At 41.6% G+C, this 22,547-nt stretch overlaps 2 protein-coding genes across 5 annotated transcripts in view; one reads left to right on the forward strand and one right to left on the reverse strand.

Annotated features, from left to right (window-relative positions):
- hivep1 (human immunodeficiency virus type I enhancer binding protein 1) overlaps positions 1 to 22,547 on the reverse strand; it is a 39,845-nt gene that overhangs the window by 13,601 nt on the left and 3,697 nt on the right. For all 3 annotated transcript variants that reach the window (XM_023344447.1, XM_023344448.1, XM_023344449.1), the window contains exon 3: positions 1,200 to 1,253. In XM_023344447.1, coding sequence (XP_023200215.1) covers positions 1,200 to 1,253 — 54 coding nt within the window. The remainder of the gene's footprint in view (positions 1 to 1,199; positions 1,254 to 22,547) is intronic.
- LOC111610394 lies at positions 1,264 to 5,159 on the forward strand. Of its 2 annotated transcripts, XM_023344451.1 has the most exons (4): positions 1,264 to 1,907; positions 2,319 to 2,421; positions 4,352 to 4,570; positions 4,718 to 5,159. In XM_023344451.1, exons 1-3 carry the CDS (start codon positions 1,566 to 1,568, stop codon positions 4,552 to 4,554), a joined length of 648 nt encoding a protein of 215 aa, XP_023200219.1. In that variant the 5' UTR covers positions 1,264 to 1,565; the 3' UTR covers positions 4,555 to 4,570; positions 4,718 to 5,159. The 2 variants fall into 2 exon arrangements, with proteins under 2 accessions (XP_023200219.1, XP_023200218.1); XM_023344450.1 differs by lacking the exon at positions 4,718 to 5,159 and having other exon boundaries at positions 4,352 to 4,617.

Below are 22,547 nucleotides of genomic sequence, written 5' to 3' on the forward strand. Positions count from 1 at the left end.
TGGCCTGTGATGGTGTTTCCCAGGATGAGCTCAGGGGCCTTTAAGTTCTGTAGACATAATTAGATTAAGGATTGCCTGATCTTCTCTAACTTAATCTGTTCTTCAGGCAAGCTGTGCAGGAACCCTCAGCAACAGATAAACACCGTCTCTGAAACGGTTTCAGACACAAAACAGGAGCATCAGGCAGGAAACTGGATGTCTGCAAACATCTCCTGCTCTTCATCTGCCTGCGTCGACCAATAGGACTGGTTTTAATGGTTTTAATGGTTTTATCACCAATCAAAGAGAAAATGTCCGTCAGTGTTTTACTGCAGATTAACATCCCATAGCTGCTTTCTTTTACAAACCAAATCTAAACATGAAGGAAAACAGTTTGTTCAGGAAGTGAGGAAATAATAAATATTAGATGATCAAATAAAAAACTTTTTTTTCAAACTCAAACATTTACTGTAGAAATCGAAAAAGCAGCTTTCAAAAGAGGAATAAATCTGTCCTAACCAACCTGCCCTTGTGTGGAAAAGTATTCAACCCCTAAAGATAATAACTGGCTGTTTGTCCCTCAGCAGCAGCAGCTGCTACCGACTGTTTCTAAAAACTTGAACCTCACTGGAAGAATAATGAATATGCAGGTTCCTGATTTGGGTCAAAGTTTTCTATCTATTCATTTATTTTGGTCTATAAAATGTTTTCATCAACAAAACCTTTCTCCAAAACATTTCAAGATTTCTCTGGTCCAAGTAAGTTTTAGTGTGAAAAGTCGCTGGATGTTTCCTGTCCGTCTCTTTATGACGTTAAAGGGAAAAAAAACTTTAGTGGGACTTTAGTTTACTACAGTTTACTGTAGTTTACTGTAAACTGTAAAACAATTCAAAACTTGTTTTTGCTGCTAATTTATTGAATAAGTAGGACAGGAGCTGCGCTGCTTTAGGTTCAGTACCATCAGAATATTAAACCTCTTGGATGAGGCTAAAGCTTCTCTTACTGGAAACCAGTTAAGCCCTCAGGCTACACCCACAGAGCCCAACAGGAAAACAAACTGGGAGCACTGGAGTCCACTCAGCTGCAGATCAGTGGGACTACAGGAAAACAAACTGGGACCAGTTGCTGCTGCAGAAACATGTTTAGCTCCTCAGATTCCTCCTGCTGGGTGTGGAAACTCTCCAGTCCGCCCGGACAGAACCGGTCGAGTCGGTTCTTACCTTCCTGTGAACCATTCGGATCCTTCAGCTCCTTCTGCGCCTCTTCGATTTTATCTGCAACAGAGAAGCAGAGACACGTTTTCAGCATCGCTGCAGAGACGATGCTGCTGCTGCTGCATGCTGGGAAACACCCAGCTCTGGTTCTGGTTCTGGTTCTGCCTGGTTCCAGGACGCAGCAGGTCAGCAGCCTGGTTCTGTCTGACCCAAACGGACCGATGCACCGACTGCTGCTGGAATTATTGATGTGAGGCGCAAAGAGGAACCAGGGGCTGAAAACTTTAATGTTCACTAAGCGGTTCTGATCCAACCGGGTATGGATGAACCAGCCCGGTTCAGAAGTTCTGCTCCAGGTCTTCCATTGCTGTAATGTGTGGTTCTGAACTGGTTCTGGTTCTGGTGATACTAACCAGCACTGGTACCATAAAGCTCAAACTCTCAGCTGGTCCAGATCCAGATCAGGTAGCAGAACCAGAACCAGCGCCTCCATTCCAACAGGAAGTGCAACACGCTCCAACAGGAAGTTCAACCATTATAAACAGGAAGTGCAACACGCTCCAACAGGAAGTTCAACCATTCCAACAGGAAGTGCAACACGCTCCAACAGGAAGTTCAACCATTCCAACAGGAAGTGCAACACGCTCCAACAGGAAGTTCAACCATTCCAACAGGAAGTGCAACACGCTCCGACAGGAAGCGCGACCCATTACGGTAAGAATCTAAACCATCGCTCCATCCACGCTTAGATCTTTTCATCTTACACTCGTTTATCCTCCATCTGTTCTTCCTCTGTTCTCGGGTTCTGTCTGTAGGTTCTGTAGAACCAGAACCGTCTGAACTTCATTGTTTCTGTAAAACATGAAATCTGAACCTGGATATTTTCTGGAGGAGTGTTGGATATTTGAACTCATTAAAGTGATGAATGTTGTTAAACTGGACCGGTTCTGACAACCCGACTCATGAAGTACCGACAAACCCAACAGAGGTTCTAGGAACCTAAGCTGGTGTTAGTTTGGGTTCAGAACTGAATCAGTTCTGCAGGAAAAACCAGAAACAATTTGTCCCCTTTTCATTTAAATCTGAAAATTTTCAGAAAAGAGAAAAATTTTCTTCTCCAACCAGGAAACCCTGAAAACATCCTGGAACAGAAACACACAAACACCAACAAGAGGGAAGAAAGCAGGATGTTCCCAGATCCATGCCAGGAAACTCTGGAGTGGAGGAGGTCAGTGGATTATGTCATCCTGTGTGTGTGTGTGTGTGTGTGTGTGTGTGTGTGTGTTACTACAGGCACACCCTCCTCCGTCTCTCTCTCCAGCGATTACATAACGCCGTCCCCACCCTGCGCTGCAAAACAAAGGCTTGCTGTCAGCAGAAAACCAGCGACCAGCATTTGTTTACAAAACGCAGCGACAACAGGAAGCTGCTGCTGCAGAGATCTGATACACAGTGGATCCCTAAAACACACAGCGGATCCCTAAAACACACAGCGGATCCCTAAAACACACAGCGGATCCCTAAAACACACAGCGGATCCCTGCAGATCTGCTCCTTTAACCAAAGATCCTCCGGATAAGAAAATAATCAAAAAGACAAAATGTGAGAAAACTTCTGAGACAAAAGGAGTTTAAAATTCAAAAACCAGATTCATGCACATTTCCCCATCTGCATGGAGTTTCTGTTGGCTCCATGTTGGACCCGGAATAAGAACCGGGCTGGTTCTGCAGATCAGAACCATCTGGGATCATTTCTCTACCAGCAGGTGTGGAAACACAACAACATCCAAACCTGCCCAGAAGATTCAGCCCAACGTCAGAGCGTGAAGCTCAGAGAAATGAGCTGAAACCCCACAGCTCCAAATCAGACTCTACAGGCCTCAGTTAGCAGGCTAGAGGTCAAAGGTCACTACGTTCAAAGAGCCAAGCTGAAGCTGTTAGAAAGAAGCTGAAGAACGGATTAAACTGCAGATCATAACAGATTAAAAACTGGAAGCTAATCTGATTTATCTGCAGCTCCTCATCTTTGTTTATTTGGACTCGATTTTTCCCGTCAGGTACGGCTGCAAGATGAGATTTGTTAAATAATTTAGAGAGGAGGTGGGAACAAATGTAAAACGAGAATAAAAAGTGGAGCGCTGGAGTTGGAGCCGATCCTGCTCTGCAGTGAGAACGTGGACAGAATGCCGAGCGCCGGCCCAAACCTGCAGCTCTCAATAATGCATAAGGAGAGCGAGAGGCGGGTCCGGGTCCGGGCGGCGCCCCGATCAGCAGCAGCAGCAGCAGCAGCAGAAGAAGAAGAAGAAGAAGAAGAAGGCATCTGGTAGTGGCTCCTCTGCAGAGGTTTGCTGCTGCCCCCGCAGGAAGCTGCAGGCCGCTGATTATGGGGCCGCGTGGGCTCCCAGTTAAAACCTGAAATAACGAGAAGCGGAGCGGGCGGCTAGGAGTGTGTGGGGGAAGAATATGAAAATCAACTCCTCCAGCTCCCTCTGACTGCAGCTGCCACAATTATGAAACATTTGTAGAGGAGCTGCTGTTGTAGCTTGACTGCAGCTAACAGGTCAGAGCATTTCTACCTGAATGTGAGAGCAGAAAGGTGGATTAGTTTTCCACCCTGAAGTAATAAATAAATCTTTATATCCTCCAGCAGACAACAGGATTTCCAGCAGTGATCAGCCTGAATCTGTGGAACCATTAAAACCTGCAACAGCAAACATGTATAGAAATATCTGTGTATATATTATTATTATTATTATTATAGTTATTATTATATTCTGGATGGTCACTGATCCAGGTAGGGTCAGAACTAAGCATGCACCCTCACTAATGATTGGCTAAATGGTTCACAAACTTCCACTAATAGAGAAAAACTTTTGCGAACATTTAAATTCTCCTAAATAAATTATTCCAGATAAATTGAAAGCACTAATTAATTTATTCGGCTGTTTTGTAACGTTCCAGCTGAATAAAGTAATAAATATTTGGGTTTTGGTCACCAACTGAAGAGTTCTTCAGTAGTTTGGTGTTTATATTCATGCTCTTATTTTGAAGTCTGTTAGGGCAGCAGTTCGGTTTCCTGTCCTCAAATATTCCTGCTTCTGTCAAACAGCTGAAAACTTGGAAATAGAAACTTAAACTGTAACGTTGTTCTCTGAGGAGGCCTGCAGGAAGGTGGCGCTCTCTTCGTAAAAACAAAATGGAGGACGCAGCGATGGAGTGACCCCACCCAACCTGGTCATCAACCGGATGCCAAGCATGAGGCGACAGTGGAGAGAAACAGGAAACCAGAACGTCCATCAGAACCAGAACCCAAACCGGACCCCTGCTGGGAGCAACAGGCGGTTCCACCAGAACCAACCTGAACAGTGTGGATTCTGGGTAAAACATTTACAGACATTTTGCTTTTATCTTAAATGCAAAATGTAATTTTGTACAGATTTGACTTTCTATTTTTTTGACTAAACCAGTTAATGGTTAATCGATTACTGATTGGTCATGATTAACCTGATTGATCTTGTGTTGCAGTCAGAACCAGAACAAACGTTTCTCTGGACCTGCAGGATGTTTCAGGTGTTCAGAAACAGCCGACCTGCAGTAAAGGTAGATTTTATCTGCTGTGTTTTTGTTTCTGCAGGGAGCTGTTGCTAGGCAACCAGTAGGAAGTATAAAGGTCCCGTTTCAGGAAATGACCTCCCAGTTTACCCATTAAAACCATCAACTGTCAAATTTTACTTTCCCTTCAAGTGCAAAATAAAAAGCCGTAGCAGTTGCTGAACCGGACCGGACCGGACCCTGCAGCTTCCAGAACAAACAGGTCCAACGGGTCGAAGAGCTGCAGCAGCTTTGGACCCGGCCCACTCCATTGGAACCAGAACCAGTGGGACAGAACAAACTGGGAGCAATGGGAGCTGTGGGGCTCCGCCGACCCGCTGCGACAGCACCGCCTGCTTCCTGTCTTTGTTCAGAACCTTACCTCCACCGATCGGACCAGAACCGGGCCCTGAAGCAGAACCGTCCCAGAAACTCCAACAGGAACCAACATGCAGAATCAGCCGGTGCAGAGCAGAACCTCTTCCTCTGGGTTCTGGACTCGGTCCCGGGACCGACCCGCTCCGTGTGTGTGTGTGTTTCCTGCCTATCAGCTGAGGCGGCGCCGCGCGGTTTCCTCTGAGTGACGATGAGGGGAATTCCTGTAAGGCCCGCGGTGAGAGGGGGGCGGGCCCGGCAGAACCCGACCCACAACGTCACTGAGAGCGGCTGAGGCACCTCCAGGGGATCCTCCTCTTCCTCCTCCTCCTCCTCCCTCTGCTGCAGGAGGATCCACGGCCGGGCCTGCTGCTTTCACTTCCTGCTCAGCTGCACAACTCAGAGTTTTCTTGATTATGCAACCGGCCTGATCTGGCCAGAACCGGGCCAGAGCAGATGAATCATCTCTGGGTCATCGTCACGCTGCTGTAAAGTTACAAAACAAACTTTGCAACATCTGCACATAGTTGGAGGATTACAGCAGAGCTGCACGGACCGGGCCGTGACTGGTTCTGGGTCACAGCAGAACTGAACCGCTGAAACACCTAAAGACAGTATCGGCCGGGTTCTGCTGATCCGATGCATCTGACAACCGATCGATGTCAGAGTGAAAAACTCACTGATGAGTGTGATCACAACGCCGAGGCAGAAAGACGACGGCAGGGACTGAAGATTAGACCAAAATAATATTAACAAGGTAGCAACTGAGGAGAGGAAACGCTGCTGCTGCGTAAACAGACTTCAAAATAAGAGCATGAATATAAACATCTAACGACTCAACAGATGTTGAACTTTATTCCACTGAAAGTTTAGAAAATAGCCAAGTAAATTAGAATTTATTCTGAAAAATTAATTTAAGTAACGCTAAGTGTGCTAAACGTTTTAAAAGTTAGCAAAAATGCTAAACAAGACATAATGTCTGCTACAGCAGATTAGCAAAAATAAGCCCACTGCTGTCAGTTTCTAGGCCTCTATTAGCAGGTTAAAGGTTAAAGGTCATGACAGAGCATTTAGAAAAACACTGACCCAGTGTTTGGATCAGAACATCCTGGGCCCGGTTGGACCTGCAGCACAGTTTGTTTACATCCTGAATCCATTGACGGGATTTCTGGGTTGTTTAGCCGTTTAGTTCCAGAGAAGCTAAATATTTACGCCACACACGGCGACCGCTGACTGTGTGGATCATCGTCCCGCTCTGTAATCAAGCAGCAGAGCCGGGTCGTCAGGAGAACCGGGCCGTGACTCATCCAGCAGCTTAGCGCTGAGTCAGCGCAGCGGCTAATGACGGCTGAGCCGCGCTGAGGGAGTCCAGCCGCTCCGTCAGGGTCACACTCATTCAGCTCCCTGGACTCAGAGGAGTCCAGAACCAGGCCAGGACCAAAACCAGAACCAAAACCAACACCAGGACCAGACCAAAACCGGGACCAAAGCCAGACCAAAACCAGGCCAGATGGTTGGGAATGCTTTCTGCCCCGACTTTTTCCACACGAACAGAAACCGGTTCAGTCGACTGACCGACAGGTTTAGGTTTCACGCTAAATATTCAGTTAGCAAATGAAGCTAAATATGGAGCTAAATATTTAACCAATATCCAAATTCACTTGCCAATAACTGGAAGTGGACTACCAAAATAAAAGCTTGGTTTTTATGAACTCCTGATTTCGAATCACTTCCTGTCATTTCTTCTTTTCTTGAAAAACATTTGCCCTGAAAACAAAAGATGAGCCGATTTAAAGGCACTGCGATGTTTACCAATGGATCCTCAGCTAAACGATGCATCATTTAATTTGCTCTGAGCTAGTTAAATGTTTAGCTTGTTAACTAAATATTTAGCTAGCTTGAAGCTAGCTAAATATTTAGTTTACAAGCTAAACATTTAGCTAGCTCAATGAATGTGAGTCAGACTCAGATGAACATGATGATCTACAGGTTCGTTTATGGGTCAGAATCGGACCATTCCATACAAATCGGACTTCAGACGAGAATTAGCTTATGCTCTAATCTGGTAAACCAATCAAATGGTGACATTTATTGGTTGTAAATAAAGTTTATTAGTGCTAAAATCTGTTGGATCTGACTGGAATAAAACATAATGCCACTAAGTTAAATTACACACAAGAAAATAACATTTTCTGTTGAGTATTCATTACCTTTGATCTTTTTAAGATCAAATGATCCTAAAAATGATCTACAAGAATGAAAAACTAAAACTGCTATAACTAATAAAAACTCAACTAAAACTAAACAATAGTCTACTAATAACCAGCAAACATTCCCCAAAAACTAATTAAAACTAAATGAATTAGACAAATAAAAACATCACAATAAATGCATCTGCGGTTGAGAACTCATTTATCTGAACTGGATCTAAATGTGATTCTAGACGAGTTCTGGCTACAACAGATTCACAGATGAATATTTTTGTCTTAGTGAAAATGTTCATATTTTGTGTAGTTTGGTTTAATTACTGCTCTTCGTTGTTCTTTCAGCTAAAGTCCTTTTTTGAATCGGTATACTCCCGTTAATTTGCTACTAAATTAGTTGACGATTATTTTTAGTTAATCGCGATTAATTAATTGAGTCCGACTTTGGTCTGGACCGGCGTTTCCCAATTCCGGTCCTCAGGCCTCCCTGCCCTGCATGTTTTAGGTGTTTCCCTTCTGCTACACACCTGGATTGAATCTTTGGGTGATCAACAGGTTTCTGCAGCACTTGATGGTCATGAAATCATTTCAATCAGCTGCTCTGGAATAGAGGCTCATCTAAAACATGCAGAGCAGGGAGGCCTGAGGACCGGAATTGGGAAACGCTGGTCTGGACCTTATTGTTATACAATAACAACGTCTAATTTTCAGGAAATCATTTGTCTCCTCTCTGTCAGCCACTCGGCCCGACTTTAATGAAAAGATCAAAACTTCCTGGAAAGTTTTTAGATGCTGTTTTGCCACAAGAGACACGACTGTGATGCACAAACGCAGGAATCTGACAGGATTCAGTTTGAATCCAACCGGCCGCTGTGGCTTCGTTCGTCGCCGCGGCGCCCATGTCGCCACGGCAGCTGGCGAGCCTTCCAGGAAAAGAGACGATTCTTAATTAGATCTGAGGATTGAGAGGAAGAGAACAGGAAACCAGCAGCTGATTCTGCTGCTGGAACAAAGTTGTTCCTGAAACGTTCCTGAATCATCTGGACGGAGAATCCAGGCGATCCGTTTGTTTTCCGTCGCTGCAGCCTGAAGCGTCCTGATGCTGCGGCTTCTAATATTTCATCAGGTTAGAGAAGCTAAATTGTCATCTGAGGCTGAAAGCTGCAGGTTGTGACGTTTATAAAAAATATTTTCACACATTTGGTAAAATGATCATTATGTTGTGACAGTTTAATACAAGACAAATAATCTGTGAAAAAAAATCAATCTCTGCCTCTTGTTCTAACTAAAAACAACCAATCAGAGCCAGGAGGCGGGACTTAGTGCTGTCAATCACTCTTGTACTCACCCTCTCCTGCTTGCTCTTTGCTAAGCTACAGCTAGTTCACAACATAGCCTGCTACAAATGCTAATGCTGGTTAGCATAGCCACTGATGATGGCAGAAAAATGTTTTTCCTGTAATGGTAAGTTGTTTTTCCAACATTAGCACATTGAGTAGCGCATACACAAGGTTGACTGCCAGCGCTAAGCCCCGCCTCCTGGCTCTGATTGGTTGTTTTTGGGGTATTTCTCCAGACAGCAGTAGCAGCTCAGGGAGGAGATTGATTATTTTCACAGATTGTCTCATATCAAACTGTCATTTTTAACAAATATTAATAAAAGTTACAAACTGCAGCTTTAAAAGGACAGAGGAACAAAACTCAGCTGCAGCAAAATGTTTGAATAAAACTAAAATCACGACTTTTCTGTTTCCTGTTTTACTTTCTCTTTCTGATTCTCTGCATTTGATTAATAATGTGGAGCCGTTTGTTTTGTCCAAACTGCCATAAATATAATATTAAAACCTGGTGAAAACATTTTGAGACTAAATGTTAAAGTTAAATGTTCTGGTTTGGAGCTGAGGAAGGGAAACATCGTCCCGACACGTCGATGTTGACGCAAGTCGCCGTGTTTCTTCCCCGACTTGTTCCGGCACTTTACAAACTGAACCACTTCTAGTGACTCGTTTGTTTTCATGCATTTCTGCCTTATGACTGCAATGAGTCAGAAACACAGAAAATCAGAGCCAATCAAAACGTTAAAGCAAGTCAGTCGAGTTCAACTAGATTTATTTATTACTTCAATTAAAAATACTAAACAGATTCTTCATTTTTATCTGTTCAGAAACAAATTACATGTAATAGTTTAGTGAAGCAAACAATCGAGTCGGATTCTAGTAGAAAACTGATCTGTAAATTAAAGTCTCGTTTGCTCTTTGAAAGAAAACAAAGCAATTCCTTAAAGTTTGAATTTTCATCTCTTTTCACTGGAATGAATTAAAGAGCCTGACTTTCTTCAGGAAAGTTGTAATTCAGTAAATTATGGTTCCAGTTTTCATAAACCTGGAATGTTTGATAAGCAGAGGAAAACTTTCTCCTCTAATATTTGACATTTTATGGGGATTAATGATGCACTGACATGAACATTTGGGCCAATAGCGATATCCGATATTAGTGGTGCTGCTTTAGCTGAGAAACGATATTTATCAGCATTAAACTCCTGCTGGGGCTGCAGCAACTATTCTGACGATTAATCACTTAATCTGATTAAAAAGCCAAATTTTACCTTTAACCACTTAAACCTTTTTTATATCATGTTAAAATATGTACAGAAAAAATATTCAAATACATAATTCAATTTCTTTTTTAAGTTTAAGTTTTTAAGTAAGAAACATTTTATTGTGAAGCTAAAAACGCCACTTGAGGAGTTCTGGACAAAGTTTTTGTTTATATTAAATGCAAAATGTTTATTTTTTTACTGTTTTGATTTAATTTCTGTTAGTTTGTTGTTCTTTCAGCAAAATGCTTGTTTTTGAGTCTGAATGCTTCAATGAACGATTAATCGATCAGTAAATTAGCTGATAATTATTTCAATAATTAGTTAATCATTATTAATCAGAATAATCGTTGATGCTGCATCACATGAGCAGCTCATCCCTTCATCTTCCATAATCAAACAGCAACAAGCTGGAGATAAATATCGGTTATTAATATTGGCCCAGTTTCACTTATCAGCCGATACCGATGCGATACCGATATATCACCCCTAATTTTAAATTCTTCCCAGGAAATGACTGACTGACTGTCAGTCTGCAGGAATCGAAGTCAGGGGCCGAACAGCGCTGTTCCAGGGGCCACAGACGGCCCCAGAGCCACACTTTGGACCCTTCTGTAAATATGTTTAGTTTGTCAGCTTGTTGTGTTTGTTTCTGAATTTTCTGGTTTGGTACCAACTGGTAATTATTATTATTATTATTATCATTTGCTTCGTCTTGGAGTTCAGCTCCAGCTCATTAAAATGATGATTCTTGTTTTGACAGTTTGTTGGTTGCATCCTACTCAGATTGCACGTTGCTGCAACTGTTGCAGTTGCTGGTCCAGTGCATCGTTGCCATGACGCCTTGTTGCGTCACGTTGATGCCGACTGTTTTGCGTAACTTTGGGACTTTGTGTGTTTCCTCCTGATCGGCTGCATCTAAATTTGTTTACTGTGATGAATTAAAGCTGCAGTGTGCAACTTTTAAAGAAATGTTTTGGTATTTTTGTTCAAATTGTCTCAGTTTATGAGACAGATAATCTGTAAAGATCCTCCTGGAGCTGCTACTGAGAAATTCACCAAACAAATCAAAATAAATGCTAAACACACAACAGGTGAAATAACGACACCTAAAAGCATCAAATATTACCATCATAAAAACTGTCTTCAAAAACCCAAACAGGGAGGAAGAGAGCGGGATGAGCAGCGCCAAATGGAGGGTGAGTGACAGCGCTAAGCCCCGCCTCCTGGCTCTGATTGGTTAGCGCTGGGAGTCGGCAGCAGAGATGGATTGTTTCCACAGATTATCTGTGGGTTTGTCTGGGTTTCATCTGTGGCGGTTTGGTGGAAATATTCTGTAATCTGAGATTATTAATCCATCATCAGGTCTGTTAATTCAGCCGCTTTGAGCCCAGAGGCTCCAGTTGGACTGAAATCGGATGTTTTCTGTCTCTGTTTTGTGATTTTGAAGCTGCCGCCCACCTTCACCTCCTTCACTGCTGCGCCGCTCTGCAGGAGACGTTACATAACCGCGCCTCTTCCTCTTTACGTTTCCATCCTCCTCTTCCTCGCCTCTCTGGCCTCAACCTTCATCCTTCCTCTCCTGACCATCAATACAACATGAATAAAAATATCGTTATTAAATTATCAAAGTGCTGCTGGAGAACAAAAGCTGGATCAAATGCACTGGTCTGACTTTTTCAGTTGACAATTTTCTATTTTTCTCTTTAAATCTTTTTTTCTAAGAACTAAAACACAAAAAGAAAAAAATTAACCGAAATGAAACATTTACATTCCCCTCACCTGCTTCTCATTTTTATTCAATTATAAAACTTTATCAAACTATAAACTGTTGGCTGCTTGGGATGGATGGTTTAATAAACAGAAACACGTTGATTGGTCAATAATTGGCTGCCGGTCCGAGCCGATCACAATCTGATCACCAATCAGAGCCATTTATGATCAATGGCACAATCTGATCGTGACCCGATTAACACGTAGAAACAAGTTGATTGGTCAATAATTGGCTGCTGATCAAAGGCGATCTGATCTTTGATCACCGATCAGAGCTGATCAGGGAAGAATCTGCCCTTTCCAGTCTGTGGCTGATGGATCGGTGCGTTTCTGTTTGGGAATCTGAACAAACCGTCTCCCAGCATTTCTCTGGTCTTCAGTGTTTCCCTCTGAATTCATTAGATTTTTTTAATATCCAAAGAGCCTCAGCCTGAGGATCTCATCAGATTCTGAAGGAAAAACCAGAACCTTGGTCCAGGTTTTAAAGTCTGCGCTGTTTTTCTGTTTTCTTCACTTGTCAAACCTCTGAACCGGAACAGAAACTTCAGCCTGAGGACTTTGGGCCGACAGGTGTCCGGGTCGCGGATCAGCCGGAACCGAGGAGAAACTTTACCTCAGCGACGAACAGAGACACAAACACAAAGCCGAGCTGCTGTACCTGATATGATGAAGAGGAGAAGAGGAAGACTCCCCGCTGGGCCGCTCACCGGGAAACCCCTGACATTCCTGACCCAAACAATCCCAAATTACAGCCGACCGACCGAGACGAGCGTCCGTCCTCTGAGCTCTCCTTTCCCTCTCTGCCTGTTTTCTCCTCCGTCACTGCAGCCCTCCTTCTCTCCTCCCTCTGCTCCGTTTTTTTAATCCTTTCTGTAAATCTGGGAAAGCCCTCCCTGCTCCGACTTCCCCGAGCGGCGCGGCGTCTCCTGCTATAAAAAGCCAAACAAAGCAGGATGAAGCCCTAAAAACTGCGCAGCTCTTTAAATCCTCACACACTTTGAACATGAGATTAGCTGCAGGGCGAGTGGGATATAAATACCCATCAACCTGATGGAGCATTGATCCGCCCGCTGCAGGCTGCATGAAGACGTGGAGCCGCAGCGACAGAAACACTCCGGCCGATCCGGATCCGGTCTGGAGGAAGCAGCTGCTTCCATGAACCAGAAAACTGCGAAAATTTAAATTACGAAAATAAATTTGCTTGATGGAAATACACCAATTTTTTCAAGAAAAAGTTAGAGTGGTTTTTCAGCCAGATGAAACACTCGTCATGTGATCAATAGGCGGATGCTACTACTGGCGAAAACTACGAAGAAGAAGAAGAAGACCGGAAGTAGTCGGAGGAAGATTTGTTTTTGTTCTTGGCTTCACCAGAACTCACAGCATCACAGGGTTCATAGAGTGTAAAATGGCCGACTACAGTTTCCCCAAAACACGAATATTTCAACATTAAAAGACATTTTTTCTGCACCAGAATAAACAATTTGTTGCACCGCATCATAGAGCGAAAATATAAGGAGAGGAAAATGAACTGCTGCATAAACAGTCTTCAAAATAAAAGCACAGATATAAACAGCTAACTACTATAAACTATAAACTACTTGAAAAATTTTAGCCGTCGGTGATCAAAACTTCAACAGACGTCAAACTTTATTCAACTGAAAGTTTACAAAACTGCCAAGGAAATTAGAGTCTTAGCATTCATCTGTAAATATTAAACTGAAGTGCACTAAATGTTTCTAAAGTTAGCAAACGCCTGCATGAAAAATTAGCTCTGCTATTAGCTCATTAGCATAAACAGTAAAAACCTCCTGATTGCGGCAGGTTTTCATGTTTCTTCAATCACGCCTTCAACTGCACCTCCGCCCAAACTAACGCCAATAATTACATCAATCTTATTACGTATCAACTAAAAATAATAAAATATAAAGGCTATAATGTTAGGAGAGTAAATTTTACTGGGAGTAAAAAAGCATTCAAGTCATTTGAATGTATTTCTTCCATTTTTAAATCAAAATATGCAGAATTTAAAAACCTGTTTTAGTAAAACGTTACCTCCTCTAACGTTTCTCGGTGTTCCTCAGGGATTCATCCTCAGCCTCCTCCTGTTTCAACTTTCTTCTTCTGCCATTTTTCACTATAAACCCAACAAGACCCAGCAGGTCCAGCGATGCTTTCCTAATTAAACCCTGAGTGAACACGGCTTCCTAACGCTCTGCCTGCACCTGATTTACAACCAGCAGTTATTAACGGGCTTCTGCAGAACCAGCTAATCCCTTCCTCTGAGCTGGGTTCCCCGATGCCGAGCCGCCTGCTGCTGGTGCTGCTGGAGGGACTTTAGATCCTTTCTGGAGGCAAATATCTTCAGATTTCAGTTAAAATTATGTGGGATTTGTAGAAAGTCTTTGTGTTGAAACTCTACGACATAATCAGAGGTTTCCAACGCTTCGTTTCCACAGCGGAAGAGAAAAGACTGTTTGACTTTTTATATGTGGCTGATAATTTTGTTGCATTTTAATTTGACATCCGGCTATTTGAGCTAATCGCTTCAGGCCTGCAGGGGAAGCCGGATCTCTGACTGCAGTGAGGAATCTGTTTTACACCTGAAGCTCGCTGTGACTCACGCCGACGCCCTGCAGCCGCGCAGCTCCTCTCGTACAGTTACAGGCTGTTACTTACAGGAGGAAGGTCTGCAGCGCTGCAGCCAATCACTGGCACCCTCCTCCTCCTCCTCCTCCTCCTCACTGAGCAGCAAAGCGAGGAAGAACGTCAGCCGGAGCAGAATTCCTCTGAGATTTTCCCACCCGAGTGGCACTGAGCTCAGACCCCCCCTCCAGGATCCCTACCCATGGCAACAGCAGATGAAGAAAAGACGTCCAGAGTTACGCAAGAGGAGGAAGCTCAGCCAGCAGGCAGCGCCCTCCTCTTCCTCCTCCTGCAGATATTTCCACATGAACCCTCTGGACATTTACCCCTGGGTCAGAGGGGGTTCTGCACGAAGGAGTGGATTCCCTTTAGGAAAAATAACACATTTCTAAACTAAACTGTTCAGCAAACCGTAAAATATGCAAACATCAAACTACAAAACACACAAACACAAAAAACAAACCCAACAGAAAAATCCTCCAACCACAGAAAACAAAAGTAGAAAAAAAATACCACAAATAAAAAAACAAAGTCCTCCAGACCACTAGGGGGCGTCTGGTATTATATACATAAATATGCTGCTGTTCTTTAATATCGATAAAGATATGAAGTCTGACGCATCTTTTCTTCCTCTAATTGTCTGTTGGACGTTTCGTCCTTACCGACAGTCTGGTCCCAAACCACTTGGTGGTCGACTCCCTCTAGTGGCCTGGAGTGAGTTAGCAGTGATTTATGATTACTATTTTTGCTTTTTTTCTTTCTTTTATTTCGTTTAACTGCTGCATTTTTTCTGCAGCTATGACATTTTGCTAGTAATGTAGGTTCATCAATGTTTTTTCTTCCATGCGCATTTTAAAGTAAAGTATTAGAAAGTATTAGAAAATGGAAACCGGGGCATTCAAAGTTTCCCAAATTTGGTGAAAACATTTTTTTGCTCAGGCGAGGTGGTGTTTGGCTTTTCCAAAACACAGTCGATGTGTGAAAGGGAAGATGGAAACACATTTCCCAAATAAGATCTGACGTGGTGACGTAACCTTCCACTGGCGGGTCTCTGCCTTACCACAGGCACAAAACTGGGAAAAGTGTCAAGTTCTGACGCTACACTCTTTTCATTTTGCCCAAGTGGTCTGGAGGGAGTCTGGATTTTAGTTACTGTTTTAACATAAATGCACATTTTAAAATCTGATGCGATCTAATCAATCATATAATCTAATCAATTCCCTGAGGTCTATGCTAATTAGCAACCTCTACTTCCTGTTTATTACAGCCATATGTAGCGTCAACATCTGGCAAAATCATACTTTGGAAGTCCGTCCAATTTGTTCCAAACCAGTAAATGGAAATGTGCTGAAATTCACATTTTCCTTATTTCTTTTTTAGTTTTTGTGACTCTTTATTCCGGGACAAATGTAACAATAAAGGTTACAAATATTTGAATATTACACTGTTAATATGTTCCTGCTTTTGCAAACATCAATAAAAAGAGGAATCTTCAAAATGTGCTGATGATTAATTGGAATCTACTCCGATTAATCATCATAATAAATGATCAATCGTCAGAATAAATGATTAATCGTTAGCTGCAGACCTAATCCAAGCTTTTCCCAGCAGCAAACCGAGCCTTAGATTCAGGTTCTAGTCAGCCAGTGCAGCACGGTTAAATGGACCAGAACCATAAACATGCAACAGACCTAAAAGTGGAAAGATCAAATTTGCAGGGTTAACCCTAATCCAACAAAAACACATTCGATACTCGAACTGCATCAGAATCAGAACCGATTTGCTCCAGAACCAAATGAATCTGCCGATGCAAATCATGTAAATAAACACTTTTCCCTGACTAAAAACCACAGAAGAAGACGACTTCTAAGTTTATTCCAAACCACAGAGAAATATTTCATGAACAGAGATTTAAGCTTCAAGTCTCTGTGGTCCCCCTGGTGGTCAGCAAGGTACTGCACCTAAACAACTGTTTATCTGCGTGAACTTAAAGTGCGACGCCTGCAGTTATCTTAACAAAGGATTATGTTTAGAAATAATAATGAATAAGCACCTTAAGATAAAATAAAATAAAAGCTAAAGCAGCTGTTGGGAAGAAAACGACGTCAGGTGAACTTACATGATCTGAGGAGTTCATGTCTGAATGTTTTTCTGTTCCTCAGGGTGAGTTGCACAGCGTTTGTTTTCAGAGCTCTATTACGATACATGCAGAACCGGGCCTGAGCCCCGCGCTCACTAACTGCATCTGAACACCAAAAATAATTATTTACGTCGGGCTGAAAGAAAACCAAGCTTAAAATCCACACCTTCAGAATCTGTGAACGACTCGGTAACATCTACAAAACAGCTCAGCAGGATGAACAAAGAAATGAGCTAACAGACTAATATTGTCAGGTTATAATCAGATGTCTGTTTGAAGCTCGGTGGTTTGTGAGTTTGATAAACGGTGAAGTGATTCTCAGCCTGGCAGAGTTTGGGAAACGAAGATTTACAGGTTAAATAAAGTGAAAGTGAGGAGCTGAGATCAGATAAGATCTGAGTCTGAACATGTTCCAGCGTTTCTCCGCGGTCCCGACCCGTTTCCTGCCCTCCGCGCTCGTAGGAGGCTCCAGCAGTCGGCCACCAGAACAGCACCTGCAGACCCGCATTCATCCCGCTCAGTTTCCCTGGCAACCGCTGCATCAGGCCGCGCTGCCCCCACACAGCCGGCCTTTCAGGGCTCAGCCCTGCGCTGCCTCCATGAAGGATTCTTCAGTTTATTTAGAGGCTCCATCGCGTCACCCCCCGCCCCCTGCAGATGACACGTTTCCTCTGGAGTGTTCTTCATCTCTCCTCCTCCTCGCCGTGTCATCAGTGCGTCTCCGCCGCCACAGGCGGCATCGGGCAGAGCCGGCCTGCGTGGCGGCGCATGCTTTCAGGAAACCCAGGGAGGTCACCGTTCGTTAGCTCCAATTTACCTTCAGCTCCTCAGAGCTTCAGCAACGCTTCGCCTTGAAAAGTTTACGCCCAATAAGCAGACTGATGAGGCGGCAGGAGGATTTTATGAGTGGAAAACACAGAAACAGGCCCACAGCTTGACGGTGACCTATTAGACTTTATGAGCAGGCTAGGATGGATCTATGGTCTATACAAAACATGTTCACTACATTTTTACACAAAATGATTCCTAGATAATCAGATTTTAGTCTGTTTAGTTCATTTTTAGGGCCTCTGTCATTTTAAATCCTAATAAGCCTCTGCTGGCCACGCCCCCAACTCCATGTTCCATGTGAAAATGGCTGCAAACAGATGCGTAATAATTTAACCGTACATCTTTGAAAAGCATTAGCAGAGCCTCCTGCACAACCAGGAAGAATGCAGGAAGTGTTTTCTGGATGGAAAATCAACAACAAAATACTTGTGTTTTCCAGCAGCCATTATACAGCGCAAAACCAGCTGACCAAATGTGCTGGAACTCAGCTGGGGTTGCTAGGTAATGGCACAGTGCATTGACTCAAAAAGGGAGGGAAGTTTTTGTAATGGCTCATTTTACAGAAACTGGAAACCATTAAATTATTCCCCAAAACCAGCTGGGCTGTTTTTAGAACCACTATTCACACAAAGGGAAGAATAAATATGTGCAAAAAGTGAATTTTCTCTAATAGGATCCCTTTAAATCATGTATGAAGAAGAAAACATCCGGCTCTCTCCGAACTCACGAAGCAACACGAACCCGACCTTTAGAGGCGAGGCGTTCAGGCGGCGGTGAGGCGTTCAGGTGGCGGCGAGGCGAACATCAGCCAAGAGGCTGGAGGAAAATGTGTGTGATGGTTAACATGAGAACAGCAGCAGCATCGAGAGAAGACGAGTTTATTGGTGAAGAAACAGACAGAAACCAATCCACAGAATTTAGAGAGAGAAATAAGATCAAAAACCCGGAGAAGTCCAAACCTCCAGTTTGGAGCGAAGGAATCTCTGCGCTGGTTCACTGAACCTCTTATGTGACGACAACCGATGGCTGATTGGTTCGCTCCAAACCACATGGACAATGATTCACATTTTCTTTTTCTGCAACATTTTACAAGTTTACTGAAAATTCATAGCAACTGGATTGAAACATAGTTTCTGTTTGACAAAGTTTAACAGATCATTTACAGAAGAAGGCGGGTCCCACTACCGATATTTGGGCCGATTACCGATATTGGATATATTATTTATTTTTGTAAATGATTTATTACGCTTTTCTCTGCAGCTGGTTAAATTTAGACATATGTTGTGTTTTTTTGTGTTATAATTGCTTAGAGGGAATGATTCAGCAAAAACGATTCAAAATAAACTGTTTGGCTACATAAAAATCAGAAAATTTCAGTTAAATTCTTTAGTTTATACTCTTATTTAATTGAAAACAAATGTTATTGCATAGCTCTGAAAGCTTCACACTACTGAAGTTAGTAACTCAGGTTAATCGATAATGGAAGCGAACGTTTCCAAAGCTTCGTCAGGAGGAAACAACCGTCCACTAAACCATTAAACCACTAAACCACTAAACCACTAAACCCCGCAGAGTGAAACCTCATGAAACTACTGGAAGATCTCTGCAGTCATCAAACTTTCACTTTTCTGTGTCTGAGTAGAAAACAAGTTCAGAGAAATAACTGAATTATAAGTTTAAGCCAACGTCATAAAAACAAGGGCTAAACCGTCCAGGGCAGAAAGTGAACAGCAGTTTTCCACTGATTGAATGTTTTGGTCATGAACTGGGAACCTCCCTGCTCTGCCGCTGAGAAAATGAAAGCTTCCCGGAGGTTACAGCGAGTCAACACGCCGGCCGCGGACGAGTCTGGGCCCGTCTGTTGTAGCTACGGTTGCTAACGCCCGGCTCGATCCGCCCCAGGGAGAGAAGTTCCCTTTGTGTGAAGGAGCGCGCTGTAATTTAAGGGGCCGGCATGTAAGCACTGGTTTGGCTGCCTGAGTTTGACACAACAAGCAGGAACCCAGCGAGGGAGTTAACCCTTTCTGAGCTGCTTTAGTGTTTACTAAACTAACTGCTGGCACAGTTACCAACACAAAGGTTAACGAGGTTAACGAGGTCAGATCCTAATCCATCATCTCTACAAATTAATATGTCACGACATTGTTTCATGATGCCTTTTTTTTTACTTGTCTTCAAATTTCTAGTTTTTCCTTTTAAAAAATGTTTTAAAAAAAAAGACTTGAGTGAGAAAACAAGTTTTCTTTATAAAACTCATATTTTATAACTGCTGGTAAAGAGATAAAAACCATGGATACTAGAGATTCCCTCCAGCTTATGATGCCTAATCTAACAGTACACACACAAAACATCTCAATCATCTCAAAACATATCGATTATTCAGCAGAATTATCAATTAATCAATAATTCTGACGATTAATCAGATAAAAAATGATCATTCTGCAAATTTTTCATTAAACAATTTTTACAAAATATTAAAAATATGTAAATAAACTTAATTCCTTTTTAAATGAGAAAATAAACATTTCATGAATCATTTGCAGCAAAGATTGAATCTGCAGATAATCCCAACATCAACATGTGAAAAGCTCAAAGCTTTCAGCTTAAACATCATCTGATGACTAACTGCTCAATGAACACATTAATAATTGGGCAGAAAAAAACTGGACTTGAGTTTTGTGTACAACAGATTTACAAAAAAGTTTAGTCGTTTGTTTGTTTTTCATTTTAAATGCAAAATGTATATTTTTTGTACAGTTTTGTTTCTTCGCTGCTCTGAATGTGTTATTTCAGCAAATTGACTTTTTTGAGTGTGTGTGCTCCAGTTAACAATTAAATAAATACCAAATTAGTTGATTATTTGAATGATCGATTAATCTGATTTGTCCAGTTAATCATTTCAGGCCTGGACGTAACGAAATATGGAGAAACAGAAGTGCTGTGAGAACTTCCTGGATGCACTGTACTTTGTTTCTGTTATAATTTATGTAATTTTTTTTTATAAAATAAAGGTTTTAGTTTCCCTAAACTTTGATATTTCAGTATTTATTTATTGCTGATGACGTGTTCTGGTCTGTCGAGATGTGCTTCACAGGGAAGAATAACCTAAATATTAAACTGCATGTTTTAAGCCGAACTGTATGTATGTCTGACCGCATACTGTGTCATAAATTATTAGTTTATGAATAGTTTTACTGGTACTGGAACCATTAAAGCTCCCAGTTTATAACAGGAGTTTATGGGGAAGCACCGACTGACGGGTCCGGCTGTCGAGACGATCCTCCAGCTGGACATGATATTAAACTGTTTGTTAGTAAAATGTCTGATCAATAATCACTAAATCTGACTGTATTTGATTTAGGGCTGAAACGATTAATTATGATTAATCGTTTGTTGAAATAATCGCCAACTAATTTAGTAATTGATTAATTGTTAAAAAACATTTTCTGAAAGAACAAACAAAGCAGTAATTTAGTCAAAACTATAAAAACAAAACATTTTACATTTATTAAAAACTTTGTGAATCTGTTCAGCTCAGTTTTAACTTTGTTTCAAATTCTGTAAAATAAATTTATCAAGCACCTTTTTCTATTAATCAGTTAAAAAATACATCAAATATTAGTCAATGAATTACATGTTTTTGTTTTTTATTGCATAAAATGTTTATTTTTAATTTAAAAAAATGATTTGATTGTTTACCTGTATTTATGCAGTTCAGTAATTAAGCCAAAACTGTACAAAAAATAGACATTTTTTATTTAAAATAAAAACATTTGTCTGTTTTACTCCAGCAGGAGCAGTTTTAGCTTCACCTGCTGCAAAATCTATAAATAAATCTACTAATCACATTTTATTACCTAATTATCAGGCAATTTATTCAAAAATTAATCAATGACTCTACAAATGATCAAGTATTCACTAAAGGAATCATTTTAATTTGTTTTTGTATTTTAGGCAATAAAATGTTTATTTTTCTTACTTTAAAAAAGGAATTAAATTATTTAAATGTATTTTTAAATGTATTTTCAATATGCTATAAAATAAGCTTAAGTGGTAAATAAAAACCTGCAGAATGTGAAAGAAATTATTTCTGATTAATCAATTAATCGTGTGAATAATTGATTGCTTATATAATCGTTAGTTGCAGAAGCAGGAGTTTCTCCAGAGCGCTGCGGAGTGAATGTTTGTGGAAAACCGCTGCTGGGAGACCAGCTGGCGGCAACGCAAACAGAAACTCAGGACTTCCTGCTTCTCTGACCGCAGACTGCGTCACCAGCTGCAGACGTGTCTGCAGGGCGGCGCAGGCCAAGGGGGCGACGCGCAGCCGGACGATTCCTCTGCTGCCGTTTACTGACTGGGAGTCTGGAAGGACGCGGATTAAAACTCCCGGCGGAGACGGAGCCGAGTCACGGCTCCTTCCTGCCGATTGGTTGTTCCTACAAACACCTGGACCTGCTGCTGCTCACCTGACACCCAGCAGAACCAGCTGGCTGAGAAAAGTGATTGCCATAAACCATAATATTGATGTTTTGAAACCATTTTCAGGTAATATAATAATAATAATGCAGGAACTCGTTCTCAAAGATCAATAAACTTTAGATTCTAACGAACATTCACATCTGGAACAGAAACATTTTAAACACCAGATAAAATGAACCAAAGGTTCAGTCGAGGAGAAACTTCAGGTTTTTATCATCCAGTTTCTGGTAGAAAGAGAAAAAATGGAAGTTATTGAACTCCTTTTAATTTATTATGTGGTTTATAATTGATTTATTGATTATTGTGACGGGACTATTTACACACTTTTTTATCTAAAATTTAAATGTTTATATTTTTGTACATATTTGACTTAGTTACTGCTCTGTGTTGTTCTTAAATGATCAACTGATTACTAAATTAGTTTATGATTATTTCAGCAATCGATTAATCAGATTTAATCTGTTTTATGTTTCACCCCTAAATCAAACGGTCAGATTAAATGATTATTGATTAATCAATTACTAAATTGTTTCTTAATCGTGATTAATCGTGATTAATCGATCCAGCTCTACTCCTGACATAAACTCTGCTTCCAGACGAAACTCATGCTGATCAGATTTTACTCATTTAAAGTCTCCAGCAGCAGCTGCACTGTAAAAACACTAAATCTAACCAAGTTTAGTTTCTACTACAAATATCTTAGTTCACCTGAAATAAGAC

The sequence above is a fragment of the Xiphophorus maculatus genome, chromosome 13 (genome assembly GCF_002775205.1).
Source record: "Xiphophorus maculatus strain JP 163 A chromosome 13, X_maculatus-5.0-male, whole genome shotgun sequence".
NCBI classification, from domain to species: Eukaryota; Metazoa; Chordata; class Actinopteri; order Cyprinodontiformes; family Poeciliidae; genus Xiphophorus; species Xiphophorus maculatus.